This window comes from Phyllostomus discolor, chromosome 4, assembly GCF_004126475.2.
Source record: "Phyllostomus discolor isolate MPI-MPIP mPhyDis1 chromosome 4, mPhyDis1.pri.v3, whole genome shotgun sequence".
NCBI lineage: Eukaryota > Metazoa > Chordata > Mammalia > Chiroptera > Phyllostomidae > Phyllostomus > Phyllostomus discolor.
Window position 1 is genome coordinate 193,021,562 of NC_040906.2, and position 15,926 is coordinate 193,037,487.

A 15,926-nucleotide genomic window follows, 5' to 3' on the forward strand; every position below is an offset into this window, starting at 1 on the left:
ATTGTGGAGCCAAAGCCATTCACTCATATTTAATGAAAATTTGGCAGATGGTCTCTGTTTCATAATGGTTGCCAAAATAAGGTTAATCAAAATTGCATAAGTCAGCTTTAATCATGCGTTTCTTCAAGTTTTTCTAAGTAAAAACTTCAGTTCATTAATTTTCCTTTTACAGTTGTAGCAAAGCTTCTTAAAATTTTCCAGGCACAAACTAAGGTTAATCTTTCCAAGCATTTTGGTTGCTGAATTAAGAGTTTCTGAAAAATCTCTTTCACTTTAGAAACTCCTAGGAATGGTAAAACATTCAGGGGTTAAAATATTTTTTGTGATTTACATAACATATTAGAAGTATTATTTTCGGAAAAATCTTCTGTCCTTTTTTTTTCACCTTTTATCCCCTAATGTTTTCAAACCATTATTGGACTAACTTTCATCAGTTATATATAACAGAGTACCTGAGTTCACTTTAATATTTTCATAAACAAGAAAATGAAAGTACAATTAGCCTTGCTGCCACCATCCCTTGAATGTAGAGTAGTAGTTGTACTACTGTGTCAAGTTAACATATCATAGAGGTAATATTTTGGAGACGGTGGTGCTTGGAAAATTCCATATTCTCCCACTGATTGTTTGTATGTGTAATTTCATTTCATGTTACTTGTGTATCTGCATTCACCTTGTGTTTTTGGTGCCTGTTAAAATGTTTGTTCCATTTTTCAGATTATGCCTGTTGAGGTCCTGTTTCCGAGCGGCAGAGAGACTCCTAGCATTGCCTTGGACAGAACCTAAGCACAGGCAGAGTGGGGCTCTGCTGCCCCGGGGATATTTGATAATTAGGGATGATCATTCCCACTGTCTTGAAATGGCTCCCGGGTGCCCCGTCTGCAGCCACCTTCTCCCTACACTAAGGGTTTTCTAGTTCTTTCACGTGAATGAATTATTGAATAAAACAGGGTGAAACAGTACAGGATGGATTGGGTTCCCAGGGCCTGAAACCTAAACCCTACGGTCCCAGTAAATGGAAAACTGGGTTTTAAGAAAGCCATCAAATTAGACATCCAGGTGTTTCTTTCCCTATTTTAGATGGAGATGTAACAGTTAACTTTGAAAATTCAAACGGGCACATGATACCCATCGGAGAGGAGTCTACCCGAGAGGAAAATGTAGTCAAATCTGAAGAAGGTAATGGCTCTGTAGCTGAAAAGGCGCCACCTCTGGAGGAAAAGGCAGAAGATAAGACAGGTAAAATCAAGAGAAACCCCTTTTCCTTTTCCTTCAGCACGGCTCAGTGTTGAGAATCGGGTCTTAGGCTCCCAATAATGACCTTTAGACCAGTAGAGAAGAAATTGGCGAGCACAAAGAGGAGAGAAACAGTGACTAGCAAAGAGAAATTGGATGATTTCCTCAAGTAGGTGCATCAGTTTCATAAGCACATCGTTTAATTTTTTATTAAAGAAGGCTAAGTAATGGTAAGCATGGGCTGGCCCTTCAGTCATTAGAGACGACTGAGAATATCCTCTTGTCCTCCAGAGCTTTTTTCCAGTATTTTTGAAAACAAAAGTGCCAGCAGTCTGAACATCTGTCTCTGCTGCTTAGAAGTGGCCCTTATGAGCATCTTGGCCTGAAGCAGTAATGGGACAAGGTGGCCCTTCCAGCCCAGCACTGGCTCTCTAGCAGTGGGAGCTTGGCTGGTGGCACCCACGCACCCGACTCTGTAGGTTCTAGTCCAGGGTCTAGACATTCCTAAGAGAGACCCAAGAAGAGTCTCCACAGACGCTGGGGATTTTGGTTCCCGTGCTGGCCATGGGTTCTGCTCAGCGATTTGTCCGTATGACTAGAAATTTCAAAGTATGCCAGAGGCAGTTATGCCATTCCCTGAAGACTTCTTCAGAGACCTCGCTTTCTACAGTGGCTGTGTGCCAAGGGAGATTGCGTACCTGCAGAATGCCTGTCTGTCAAGGACCCCAGAACATTCACAAGTTCCTGGGCACTGATTGATTGCCTCTCCATGCCCACTGCTGTACGAGCTGGAATCTCCCAGCGTCAGACTTACAGGAACATGAACGGAAACTCCCACCGAGTAAGGCTATGTTGGGAGATTCTAGATAATGCTATGCAGCACGAATCCTCAGGAAATAGGCTATTTCCTGTTCTGTAATGCCTGCCCCTCTGAGTTGGTGGATGGCAAAAATGTGTCAAACCTAGTTTAGGCTCTCTAGGCATTTTGGGAACTTAGAATCTGCTGGAAGCAAACTTCCCTTCCTCCGTTCTTGATCCAAATCCTTCAAAGACAGAGGGAACAAAAGTGCAACTTACAGATGTTGTAACTTAAAATCATCCTCTCTGGAAGTCCATAGCCCCAATTATTTAAATTAACCTTTAAAAATTTTAGAGGGCTCTGTTAATAATCTTTTAGAAGTGTATTATTTTGCTTTATTCAATATTAAGTCCAGTATGGGGCTTTACTTAGTCTTGTTTCATTGAAAAACTCTGATTAAGCTTATGAATACTGATTATAATATTTTTCCTTATACTATATCTGGAACAAAAAAGAGAAACATACCTAAATAGATTTTAAGGGGATTCAATTGAAAATGTTAATGCAAATGGCAATTTCTTTCATTTTTATTTTTTGGTTCCAACTGTCCTCTCTCACCAGTCTGTTACATTTCAAACCCATCTGTGGTCTGTGCCGTGTTCAGCCTTCCACACTGAAGAGTCACCTCCTTTATTACGTAACAGTGCCATCTCTGGTGTCTGCGCGGCCACGCAGGTGTCAGTCAGTGCATGGGCCGGACTTCAAAGGAAGTGTGTCTCTTATCGACCTAATAAAAAGTTGCTGACAGTTTTACGTTAATTAAGCCAGCAGGCCCGGATGTTCTAAAGAGGCGATGGCAGGCCTCATAGGTCCATGGGTATTTGAGAGATGTTTTTGTTTTCTTATTCTTTACTTAGAACAAGTACATTCAGTTCCTTTTGGTCAAATAAGGTTCAAGATAGCATCTTGCTTGGCTGGTCTGCACATGAGGACATGCAATGCTGGGCATGCCGTCCCACCACTAATAAGACAGAGAGCTTCCCGCTCGCTGTGTGGAGGGTGCACACCCCACCCCCCGCAGCCCCTGCCACTGGGACAGGGAAGGAAGCACTCAACATGGAAGCCACTCCTGAGGAGTAAAATGAGTGTCACTTCTAACTCATATCACACAGTATTATGGTCAATGGGAACTACCTTATAAAGAAAGGTAACCATTCGTTTCTCTGTAAAAGATACCACTTACTTTAAAAACACCTCAGGCTCACTTTTACATCTCCTCTTTTGAGCTCACTCCTTGTCTGAGCTCACTACTTTGCAAATCCACCACCCCATGGTCTTAATTCACCCTTGATTTGGGGGCATGGTGCTCGCTTTCCTTTTGCAAGAACAGTACCTATCCAGCTTACCCAAGAGCATTATTTCATCTATTAATGGGTCATGTTCCCATGCCTGTAATGTCCCAGCATCTCTTGTATCTCTTTTTAAGATGGTGGCTCAGTGCTTGAGTATTTGAAACATTGGTGATGAAGAAAACAAAACAAATAACAGCTAGCCTCCGATCGCTCTGCACATAGGTTTCATCTGAAACACACCGGCGTTCCCGAGGCCCCAAAGGCGCCTGACCCTGCAGTTGGTACGGTGCCCTGGGGCCTCCTGTGCCCCATACCGAACGCTCTTCCCTTAGGGCCCCCAGGGCTCCTAGTCTCCCGTTATTCCCTCAGCAAGCCCTGAGGGAATTAAACATAGAGTAGGCAGAAAAGCTACATGAAGTCTGTTAAGGATAGCTTGGTATTGTATTTGAGAAAGCTGAAAAGTATTCGATGTTATTTCAGTTGAGTTATTACCAAGGACTTTCAATAAAGCAACATGATTTAGCGCATTCGTGAGTGCGGCAAGTCAGGGGGGCTTCGAGCAAGACCAGAATTGGGTCCTTAGATGGAGATATGTATTTCTAAATCAAGATCTGAAGGAGACAAGAAGGAGGCATCGGGGGAAGGCGAGGAATGGGGGCAGCAGTGTAATCTAGGCAAGGCGAAGATGCACGCGGATCTCAGGTTTGCTCTGGGCGTTGTGGAGCTAAACTGTCTATGTGGCGGAATGAGCCCAATGTGCAAGTCTAGTAAGCAGCCATCCCCCAGGCTCCGTGTGAGATGGGGTGACCTTGTGATCAGGCAGCCCGTTATTGACTAGCCTCCCCAGAAAAGATGATCCTCGTAGACACCACCAGTTTAATCACGTCTTCAAATCATATGGCCATCAAAAAAATGTATATAACTTGGCTGAATTCATTACCTCCTGGATTAAAGGAAGGGTTTGTTTTTTACTAATGTGTGTTGTTAATACTATTAGCCTATCAGTCACATTCTGTGAATAGACATAATGTGTAAAGCGTTATGCTTGATGCGATATAAATTTTGAGGCAAAAGGAGTTCATAATACAGACAGAGAAGCATACCGGGTGTGGGCACACGCCCCTCCAGAGTCACCACGGAGAAAACACACACATCGGCCACATGACACCCCCCCCCCGCCCTCCGAACTGGTAGAGTTCACAGAGGACAGACCAGACCACCCCTCTCCGAGGGCTGCGACAGTTTGCACGCCGTGTGCTCATTTTCCACCCGGCAGTGATTGTCATTCCCAAATGTCACGGAGCGAACCATCTCCTCCTGCCCAAACTCAGGAGCTGGATTCTTTGGGATATAACTTTAGAATCTGAAACTTCAGGCAGAAAGAGAAAAGATCTTCCAGTGAGATGCCTGGAAGGCCTTGGAAGAGATCTCGACGGTTGGTGGTATGAAAGAGGAACAGGAACAGTGTGACCGACTCTCGCTGGATGATACATTGGGCCTTAGGTCCCATGTGTGGTCTTACGCTAGAGGCTAATCTTAAAGAAGTATTTAAAGAACAGGCTTGTGCCCCACGTCAAAAGACTGGCAAGTCGATGTGTGTTGTATTTGTATGTTTTATGTTAAAATGTGAGGTGTGCGTGACTTGTGTCATTCTCGGCCCTAACTGACTTTCGTGGTCAAGTGGCCTCCTTGTGCAGACCAGGTTAGGAGAATCGCTTTTAGCTGGGGAGACGTGATGTGTGAACAGAAAGGCAAACACAGAGCAGCCTCTGATCAATGTGGAATCATGAGCTGCAATGAAGTTCAGATGCAGGAGGGGTCAGCTTGGGCTGCAGTGACCCAGGTGGGCTTCATGGCTGAGGGAGGATAAAAGAAAAGTCTTACTGATCACTTACGGTAACTGGGCCGTTATATATGCGCATTGATGGGGATGTAGAAGAAAGGGGGAGGCTGAAGTCCGCACTTCCCACCCACTAGGATGAGACATGAAACAAAGGAAATACTAAATTGAGATGCATTCTACTATTAAAAGCCTTTCTTGGTCATCCAATAATGGGAGGATACATCCAGTGAACGCTTACTCTTGTCTTAACACTGTCTTATGTTTTTTGTTGTGCTCCGTTTTTAAAGAACTGTCACTTAGCTCTTTGGACCAGAACTGTATTTTCATTTCAGTCAGCCACTGTTAGAAAAATACGGACGTGACTATGTGGGTAAACATTCAGATGTCCTAACTTTCTGTAATGAGAGACCAATACTGTTTCTCCTTCCACTAGGCACAGCCTTGTGAGATTTTCATATTCTTAGACACGAATTTTTGAAAAATGAATTTTAACCTTTGTCTTTTCAAAACTTTTTCTTGGGTTTACAAATGACAAAACTAGTTTGATTTTTTTTATTTAATTTTTTTTTTTTATTCTGCACGTCTGGTTGCAGCACTGTCAGGGAAGGTCCGGGGAAGTTACTGTGAAACAGGAAGCTGCCCGACTGCACCAGCAGAGCTGGAGGAAACGTTATAATAGTAGAAAATAGCTTATTCTTCCGTGCACTGCACTTCCTGTTAAAGGGCTCTCTACACTGGCTCCCTTAGCTTAGAAAATTATTGGGTTTTGACCACAGTGAGACAGAGCACAGGTCCCTTTCTGTTTGACAGGGCGTGAGTTGTCCTGAGGGCGAGTTCCTCTGGGGGGGGACAACAGTAACCGTGAGCCCAGGCAGCACCGTGCGGTCAGTCCTCGCCCCCGGCACTGTGCACAGTGCGCCGATCAGTCACTCTCGGGAGCCCTTCAACTCTGTGAAATTCCAGGTAGGGCTCCTGCTCATGAGTCAAGGCTGGTGTCGGCCCCGATGGTGGACATTCACGTTCGTCCTCACCCTTACTTCACCGGGGTGACTAGTGCGACCCTGAGTTGTCGCAGGAGCCAGGAGTGCCCCTGGACAGCGCACCGTGGTTTGGCTTCCACCTTCGTTCTGACCTCAGGTGTCACTCGCTCCAGTGCGGGGCTTCATTCACACTGGTGTCCAAGGGCCGAGCAACCGCACGTGTGTATGTATCACTGTCACTGTGTGTATCACTGTCACCGCGTGTCTCGCTCCTTCTGTTTATATGGTGTGTGTCTGCATCAGTCTGCCTCTGTTTACTTTCTCATTTGTAGAGAACACTGAAAACCTCCCTGAGACGCCGGCAGCTCCTGCTCCACCCCCCTCAACTCTTCCTAAGCCTAAGCCCAAACCTAAGCCCCCCAAAGCTCCTGTGCCTCCAAAAGGGGCTGCTGCCGGGGCCAGCCCCAAGGGTGACGAAGTGCCTCCTATTAAAAAAAATACCAAGGCTCCTGGTAAGCAGGCCCCCACCCCTCCACCCAAGCCGACAAGCCGAAACACAACCCGAAACACAACCCGAGAGGCTGGTGAGTATGCCCCCGGTGGGGTTGAGTCTAGGGTGCTCAGCTCTGGGTGGGGCTAATTTTCTAGGGATGAGGGTCTTTTTGATGTCTCCTGTCTTAGGATAGAACTCCTGTGGATGCAGCTTTGACACAGAGAATGCTCAGGAGATTCCTTTGTTGTGATCTCTATCAAAAGAAAGTCAACTGGTTGATCAGTTGACCTTATTAGTTTGGGGGTGAACAGACCTCTTTCATCCTGAGGAGCCCTGTCTGCACGAGAAGCATTAGAAGGAAAGAGGGAGCAGTGTTCCTGATGAATGGCGATTATCCCATAGGATTTTATTTAGACATCGACAAGCCTTCTGCCTGTTTGAGTTTATGGGTGGATTTTTGGCTTGGGTTTTCTTTCAGAATGTCTTAAGTTTGCACATAAGAGTATGACACATATCTTTGACATATTTGCTGTATCATAATGTTTTAGGTCTGTCCACATGCCTAGTTACACTTCTCCATTCATAACTGACAAAGGTTGGTTCGGCTCCCGCCCACCGCTCCTTGTTGAGTCATCACTATTTCAGCAGAGTTGAAAGTTACATGCTCAGGACTCCCCCTGCCCCAGACAGAAGGCTTTAGTTTGTTAGAAGGAAAGCGTCCCAGTGGTGTGGTTACCAGTCACCGTTACAAACCACCAGGACTGCTTGGTGACCTACGATGTCTGCTTTCCTTTCAAGTCAGATACATGTAACCCAGAAGGCGTTCCTAGCAAAGTGGAATGAAGAAGCCTACCATGCCATTCAGCTTTTAAAAGGCATGAATTAAGCACATTTGCTGGATCTTCTCCCCCCCATTAACACATGCATAGAAATCCTCCTGTGTTATAGCAAGCCTTATTTTCCCTAAAATCAGCAGCAGCTTTCTCACGATTGGCTACTAGGATTTGCCTTGGTATTGATCTTTTCTTCCCACTGTAATCCACAACCTGTAAAGCTCAAATTTAGGGAACGGCTTAGTTGACAGTATGACAGACCTCTGAATGCAAATAGATGTCTCTCCCCTATGTCCCTGTCTTCTGCCTTTGACCTTGCGTGTCTGGGTCTCTTCTAATAAGGGCTAATGTGAAATGTCTCGGAATGCTGTGCCAACAGTTCATTCAGGCCATTTCCTCAGGGAACAGCTGCTTTTCCGTGTCAGCGTCCATTCCTGTGGGTGCCTGTGTTCTTCCCAGACGGCCGAGCACACCCTAGGGCCAGTGCTTGCAGTGAGGCAGCCTCTGACCCACTTCTTTAAGAAAAGCCCCGAACTGCCGCCCTGTCCATAGGAATTGAGACCCGGCCTCCTCACACCTTCCGTCCCTCTTCCTTGTGCCCCCATGTGGCCGCAGCTCGCTGTTGGCTCAACGTGGACGCTATCTGCCCTCTCTCCGGAGGAAGCTGATTACTGCCAGGGCAGGGGACAGCTTTTATGACAGCTTTTTGACTTTTTTCCAGATATTTTACTTGAAGATTTTTTTTTTACTTTCAATGAGTTCATTTGAATTTTTATACATTTATTGTTTCATATTCACATTCAACACATCTCTGTATATACAAGTAAAGCAGCATAGTACCAACCGAGTTCAGACACCCATCTGAGTTCATTGCTACAAAATAGATTCTTAGCAAGCAACCCCCTGACTCTTCCCTCCCACATCTACCCAGTATTCACAGACTTAGGATGTTCCTGAGAGAATAGCACAGTCGTGTTATCCATTGTATTAAGAGGCCCGACTGGTCCTCAATGTGTATAAGAATGTTGCTGTTCATGAAACGGGTTGCACTGCAGTGCACTGACAGGCCCATCACACAAGGATCTTGTATAAAGGACACACGGACAAAGCCAAAGGCCGGTAGGATGGAGGGTGGGAGGTGGGGATGGGTGGGCGGCGGGGAGTAGTGTGGGAAAATGGAGACAACTATACCTGAACAGCAATAAAAAGAAAAAAATAAGAGGCAATGATGAAAAAACAAATATTGTTAACATTCCATCAGAATCCAACTGATACTCCCTTTGTAACCATTTACAACTTTCTACATGGTAACATTTCATTTGAATAATGTTGACCTTATGGAAAGTTACTGCAAATGCTGCTCTTGATTTTCAAGCAGATACTTTAAGTTCTTAACAGAAGTTATCAGTTAAGATTCTTCCTCATTACTTCATTATTACACACCTCCGGTGGTGCAGATACCGTTTAGCGTGCTCAGCGGCTTTGCCAGTGAAACAAGGCAGAATGTCCTGTTTTTTCCTTTCTCACAGAGTGATATGCACCGTGTTGACAACAAAAGCAGTTCACTGAGGAGAGGTGGCATTTCTTCTGTAGTCACAATCTTAACCCAAAATGCCTTAAGCAACATTGTTGATTTCAGCAAAGGAACATCATTTTAGAAGAAAAATCCAATATGGTTTGGGTCTGCTCTCCAGGCATTAAAAAAAAAAGTTTTTTTTCCCCTCAAGTCAGGCTAAAGTTAAGTTTGCTATTAGAAAAGAAAGAATTTTCTTCAAAACAATTTTTTGGAATTGATAATGTGGAAGAGATTATGTTCAATTTCCCTAAGAAAATAATCAAACATGTTTAGACATCCAGTCCTTAGCATCTTGGTTGTGAAAAATAAATTTAGAATGGACTTACGTTGTAGGAGTCTGCTTAATGTGTTTGTCATGTCGGCAAGCAAAGATTGTTAACTTCAAAAAAGTAATATTAACTCTGGCATTGCCAGCTACCAGCAGCCTGTTCCTAGAACCAGAGTCCATAAAGAACTAACTATGGAAAGAATAGCATTAACAGGCCCAGACGTGGAGGAGGTTATTGTGTATGTATAAAATAGTAAATCCCCAAACTATAGAGATTCTTTCAAGCCTGGACCATGTCACCAAGTGAGACTGGCTTCTTGTAGTGTCTCCGACTTGGTGAAGTCTTACAGCTGCTGTCTAGTCCTTCATTTGTCCTTCATCTCTTGCCCCTCCCAGGTGACTTCATTAAGGTTATAATCAGAGGTAAGTTACAATAACATGTGTATGCAGTGCACATGGGCTTCACGGGACTAACAAGATATTTTCTGATGGCTCTGTGGAAGACAGTTTACCCCTTGTGGAAAAAAGAAGGAGCATGCAACATTATATAAGAAAAAGCAATTAGGAAAAATGCATAGGTCATAAAGGTCATGAAACCTGCATGCGTTCTCATGGGAGTTTGAACGTATTTCCCGAGATGATACAAAGAAAAGGCGAGCTAGCCAGGGTTTGGTTACAGCTAGCCTCTCCAGAAGCAGGCAGACACACCACTGATGGCGCACCTGGAGGAACTCAGGCCGTCGTCAGAAGACCCAACAGTGATACTCCTTTCCTTCAAATTAGTCAGATAGTACCACTTAGACTTTTTTTTGTAGAAAAGAAATTGTTCTGCCTCGTGATATTTTGCAGGGACTTGTCTTTTCTCTGTGGCCACATGCTTGCAATCTGCCCCATCCACTGCCGGCAGAGGTGTGGGCCGGCGGGGCGGGGCGGGCTCCTCCCAGGAGCCGTGCTGAGAGCCGGGTGAGAGCTCATGCTCTCGGCAGTCAGATGAGGACATTTGCTTTTGGCCTGGAAAGGAGCTGGTGGTATCTGCCCCAGCCTCTCTGAACGTGGGCCACGCTGTGCCCCAGAAGACACTGTAGAGCATGTATAACTTGTGAGGAGCTCAACCTTGTACTGTCCCCAGACACTGTCCCCTTCTACTATCTGTCCTGCACACACCATAATGGCCCTACTTTGGAGCATGCGGGGACTTTTTTCAGGTGACCCGTAGGACAAGGAGCTGAGGGTTTCCCTTTGGCTGGCCCAGGTAAAGCCCAGAGGAGGGAGAAGACGGAGGACTCCTGTCCCTTCGGATTTTGCCTCAAATTTCACACATTCCCTCCTGGATTGGAGGCAGGGAGGGGGCAGAAAATAAAACCTTTATTATTATCCGCCTATTTTGTTTTGTTCACTTATTCAGTGCGCTTGAAAATGTTAAAGGGAACGTTGTCATTGACAATTGCAACCTGGTTAGTTTAGCCTGAAAGTGTCATCTTTGACTTTTAATGCAAACTCTCTCTATTTTAGCTGGTTCCTCTCATTCAAAAAAAACAACTGGCTCCAAAGCCTCAGCTTCGCCATCTACTTCCTCCACCTCATCTTGTCGAAAAACTTCAAAGGAGACGGTTTCCAGCAAAACAGGGACTGTGGGAATCACAAAGGGCAAGAAAAGAACTGGCAAGCAGCCCACGTCTCAACCATCCTCCGATGCGACCACAACTGATACGTCCGACCTTAAAGGACAGCCTTCGGAGACCAAGGTGGAGACTGAGCGGACTGCCCCCGGGACCGAGGAGCTGACCACAGGCAAATCCAAGTCTGCAGTCCCTCCACCCCCAGTGGCTCCTCCGCCTCTCCCCCCCGCCCCTCACCTTGTTCTGGAGGAACAGTGCGTTTTTGCCTCAGACACTCCGGTTGTCCTGGTCAGCAGTGCAGCCGACCTGCCCGTCCCTGCCTTAGACCCAAGTCAGCTTCTCTGGACTGAAGAGCCGACAAACAGAACCACTGTCCACTCAGGCACTGGCTTAAGTGTTAGCCGAGAAAATGCAAAATGGTGAGTCGGGGCTGAAACCCCACATTCCGCCTACATTCCCTGTGAGGCCGAGCACTACACACCACTAAGCCGTTCTGTTGGAAACGAAGGAAACTACTTGGTTTTCTTTTCTAATTTAATCTAGTGATTGTTAGATCCACACACAGGTCCACCCAGCCATTGGTTTTTCTTACCTTGCCCCAGCAGTGCCACAGGCTGCTGGACACAATGACATTGGCCCTACTGACAGATGCACTTCGGACCTGTGCCTTCCGAGTGCATTTAGAACCTGCCTCATCACTGCTCCGCGGTCCTTTCTCTTTTCCCTAAACAGGTCCCTTCTCTTTTCCTGCAGTGGTTATTTTAAATCTTGACCGCTTGTGTAGGTTGCTCACCCACTCCTGCCTCCCTTCATTTCAACAAGTTGTTTAGCCTTCTCCTTTCCCCAGAAAATAATCAGGAGAGAACTGTATCAAATTCCAGCTCCTCTTCCTCCACCTTCAGAGTGGCTCCATTTCTTGCTTCCTGAATTCCCCACCCAACTTAAATGTTACCTTCTCCGCAAAGCCTATGGATGCTCATGCAGACAGAAAGAGTTATTACTGCTTCTCTACTGTGAGAGCCCTTTCTTCTGCCTGCGGGACGGAATTAACCAACATGTCGTATTTACCGCTCTGTCCCCATCAACCAGCATAGAAGCTGGTACGCCACAGGCATGTGGTCATCTAGTACGCGAGCCCAAACAACTCCTATTCATCCCAGGGTTTTCATTCTCCTCTGTTCACTGCATCTAATTACAGACTCCTACACATTGTGTATTTTCCACTTAAAGGTAAGCGAGCCATGTTAGCTGCCCTGTGCACAGGTATGGAAGGAGGGTGGTCACAGGATGGACGCCATGACCAGTTCTGTGCGGGCAAGGCCTAGCTCTCTTAAATCCGGCCTCTCTTTTGTTTCTAAGAATCAAATCAAATTCAGTCTTCAAATCACATAATTTAGTATCTCCTCTTTCAAAAAAAAGTAATCTGAGTCATGTTAAAAATTTTTTGTTCACTTATTTAAGTTGCTTTGGATTAATGGACTAAAATGTTAACTGGATTCAATTACTGATATTAATAACCTCCATTTATTGAATGCTTATTGTATATCAGGAACTGTCCGTTATTTAATTCGTAAAAGTCTTCCCCGAACTGTTTCTGTTTAATGAGTGAGAAGACGAGAGCTGAGAGAAGTGAGATAGTTTACCCAGATTACCCAGGCAGTGAGGGGCAGGCCCAGAGCTGCACACCAAATGTCACACCCTTGGGAACCGTGTAAGTTTCCAAAGTAATTGCTTCCATTTCTGCTATTTTGTGTATGTGTGTTCATTTCTTGCTTTTTTTTTTTTTTTGGTTGGTTGGTTTTTAATCATCTTGAGCACCATCATCTGAAGGAAAGCCAAGGAATAATAAATGATGTTAAACTGCAAATTACTTTATTTGCTTGACACTTGAGTAAAGGCTATGGGAAAAGATGATATTGAAATGAATGGTTATGGTATCCCTCACACTTCCCAGCACTTAGCAAGTGTCTTCATTTATTTATAGTGAGTGTTTTCCAGCATTGCAATCAGTTCCAACCTTTAGACCTAAACAGACATTCTTTCAGCATCCGTTGTTGCTTGCTTTCTGTGTGCTGGGCAGTATACCAAGCACTGAAGATACTCAAGTGAGCAAAACACTTTAGTTAACATTATTTCTTCCCAAAATAATGTCTGACATGACCAGGAAGTATAAATATTTAACATAGGCCTGTATTTAGGGAAATAACTTGAGTGGATGGTTTTATTTTTCAATATACTTGAGAACAAGTACAGCATGTGAAATGATTCCTTAAATAGTCTTAGGCACCGAGGGAGCCGGCATCCAAAGGTGATCTGACTGTCCCGTCCACTTCCACAGACGTTTAGGGACAACACCGTATTGTGCTACGCACAGTGCCGGGGGCCCAGTATCAGCCTTCAGCTCACATATTGGCAAGGCCGTCAGACAAGAGAGCTGAGCGTCTGCTGTCCCTTCCCACTGGGACTGGGATCAGAGAGAGCAGGCTTAGGACTTAATTAGACATCGAGGTTTGTATAATAGACTTTCCTGTCACTCAGGGCAGCTAGCATGCTTTCCTAGAAGAGAGGATAGAGATTTTCTTCTCTGTATATTCTTCAAAATAAAGAAGTTAAATTACAGTTCATCCCACAGGGATGGTTTGCATTTGCTCTTGAGTTAATGAGCCTGAAATAAGTAGTCTCTTAAATTTCCATCCAGATTCTTCCTTCTGTTTTTTTAAGTGGATATCTGAATTAGAATTTCTGGCTCTCAGTCACTTGTTTTACTTAAGAACATTCCCCCAGTTATGTTTAGTCAACGAATGTGTGAAAATCCTGTCATCTTTTAAAGAGGCTTCTGTTTGGAATCCCAGCATCAGAACTTTAAAGACGACACATGGCCATGTGTAAAAATATCTGCCTCTGTTCACATGTTACAGGGCAGTCACTGTCGGGTGGATTTCTGCTCACTGGCAGCTTCGTTGGTAATGTGTGTGCCTGGCATACTTGGAGGCAGAAAGTAATGAGCCCATCTGGAGCCCATATTCAAACGGCCCTTGAGTCTTTGTAATCCATCCCACAAACATTGGTGGAGTGCACCGTATTGTCCAGGGGGCCCAGGGACGCTCGAGAAATACAAGAGCCACGCCATAAGTTGAATGATATCAATTTGAAGGGTAATATTTAATATTGACTGTAACCCATAATATAATCTCAATATAACATAATAGTAAGAGTAAACAAAGTATCATACAGTGCAGCATGTAATAAGTGGACTAAGAGACGTTAAGGCTGGCCTCCCGCCGGGACTCACTGCCGTGGTTGGGAAGCTGACTCCCTGCCTTCTTTACAGGATAGGACGGTTGTGAGTTGTGAATGTGGGCAGAAGTCTTTGAAGCCTGTAGGACGTTATAAAAAGGAGGTTGAAATAACCATCGATAACATAATAAATTAGTGAATCACGGCATGAACAAATACCAGGGCTCGCCCCTGAGGTATCTGTGCTCTGCCCTTCAGAACGTGCTGGTAATTGGCACGTCTTCTCAGTGTGCTGTGGTCACCCACAGTGGCAACCAAGAATGGCCTCCAGGGGCGATCGACTCGAAATCCAGACTGTGGGAAAGTTCTCCCATAAAACGGATCTTCTCTGATTTAAAAAAGAGATCACACTGTAGAAACAGTGTGGTGGTTCCTCAGGAAATTAAACGTAGAGTTACCATGTGATCCTGTAATGCCCCTTCTGTGTATATTGCCAAAAAAAATTGAAAGCAGGAACTCAAACAGATATTTGTAGTGATGTGCATAGCAACATCATTCACAATAACCAAAAGGTAGACACAAACCAAATGCCCGTTGATTGATAAATAGATAAATGAAACATGGCATATACGCACAGTGGAATATTAACCTTAAAAAGGAAGGACATTCTGACATGCACTACAGTACGGATGAGCCTTGAAGACACACTGAGTGAGGTAGGTCAGACATGAAAGGGCCAATGTATAATTTCAATTATATGAAGTACCTAGAATAGTAAAATTCACAGACACAGAAAGTAGAATGGTAGCTGCCAGGGGCCGGGCGGGGAGGAGTAGAAAGTTACCATTTACTGGGCACAGAGTTCCAGTTTGGGAGGACGGGAAAGTGCTGGAGATGGGTGGCGGCGACGGTTGCACAGCAGCGTGGGTGTGCTCAGTGCCATGGAACCGTGCCTTCCAAATGGCTAACGTGTTCAGTGTTATGCCATGCATATTTTACACAACAAAATGACACTTTATATTTTCCCCTCTGGAAACAAGCATTCCAGTGGTACGATTTTTCTAATGTGAAAAATAGGACATTTTGAAAACACTTGGGCTTGTGACCACAAGACTTTTCAGTACCATGGATTCTGACAAAGTGGCTGTTTTAATTATACCAAGAACTGCTTTTGTCTTTCTTACTTAGTGAGAACAGCAAGCACATGTTCTGCGCTCACCAGTCTTGCAGAACTGTGGCGTCCAAATTTGGATTCGCCTGTTTATATCAGAGAGCAATTTGAGGGTCTTTTTTTGTGTAAAGTATATATTTTATATTATCCTATGCAAAGTTGCAAACTTTGCATATTTATAGCAACTTTATATTGATTTTTCCATTTTACTTTTCAGTTGCAGTTGACATTCAGTGTTGTATTAGTGCCAGGTGTACAGCAGGGTGGCGAGACGATCATGTACTTTACAAAGCGGATCCCCCGATAGTTCAAGTGCCCACTTGGCCCCACGCATAGTTACTGCCCTATTATTGACTAGGTTTCCTGTGCTGTGCTTTACATCCCCGTGACTCTTCTGTAACTACCAATTTGTACTTCCTAATCCCTTCCCCAGCCCCCCTGTTCCCCTAAACCTCTCCTCTCTGGCAACCATCAGCCTGTTCTCTGTAGCTACAGGTCTGTTTCTCTTTTGTTTGTTCA

At 44.8% G+C, this 15,926-nt stretch overlaps 1 protein-coding gene across 8 annotated transcripts in view; it reads left to right on the top strand.

Moving 5' to 3' along the window:
- Window positions 1-15,926, top strand: part of PHACTR2 (phosphatase and actin regulator 2) — a 222,349-nt gene that overhangs the window by 174,943 nt on the left and 31,480 nt on the right. For 6 of the 8 annotated variants that reach the window (XM_036024810.1, XM_036024813.1, XM_036024814.1 and 3 more), the window contains exons 4-6: window positions 1,081-1,239; window positions 6,543-6,794; window positions 10,893-11,418. In XM_036024810.1, coding sequence (XP_035880703.1) covers window positions 1,081-1,239; window positions 6,543-6,794; window positions 10,893-11,418 — 937 coding nt within the window. The remainder of the gene's footprint in view (window positions 1-1,080; window positions 1,240-6,542; window positions 6,795-10,892; window positions 11,419-15,926) is intronic. The other 2 variants (XM_036024817.1, XM_036024818.1) reach the window with 1 other exon arrangement.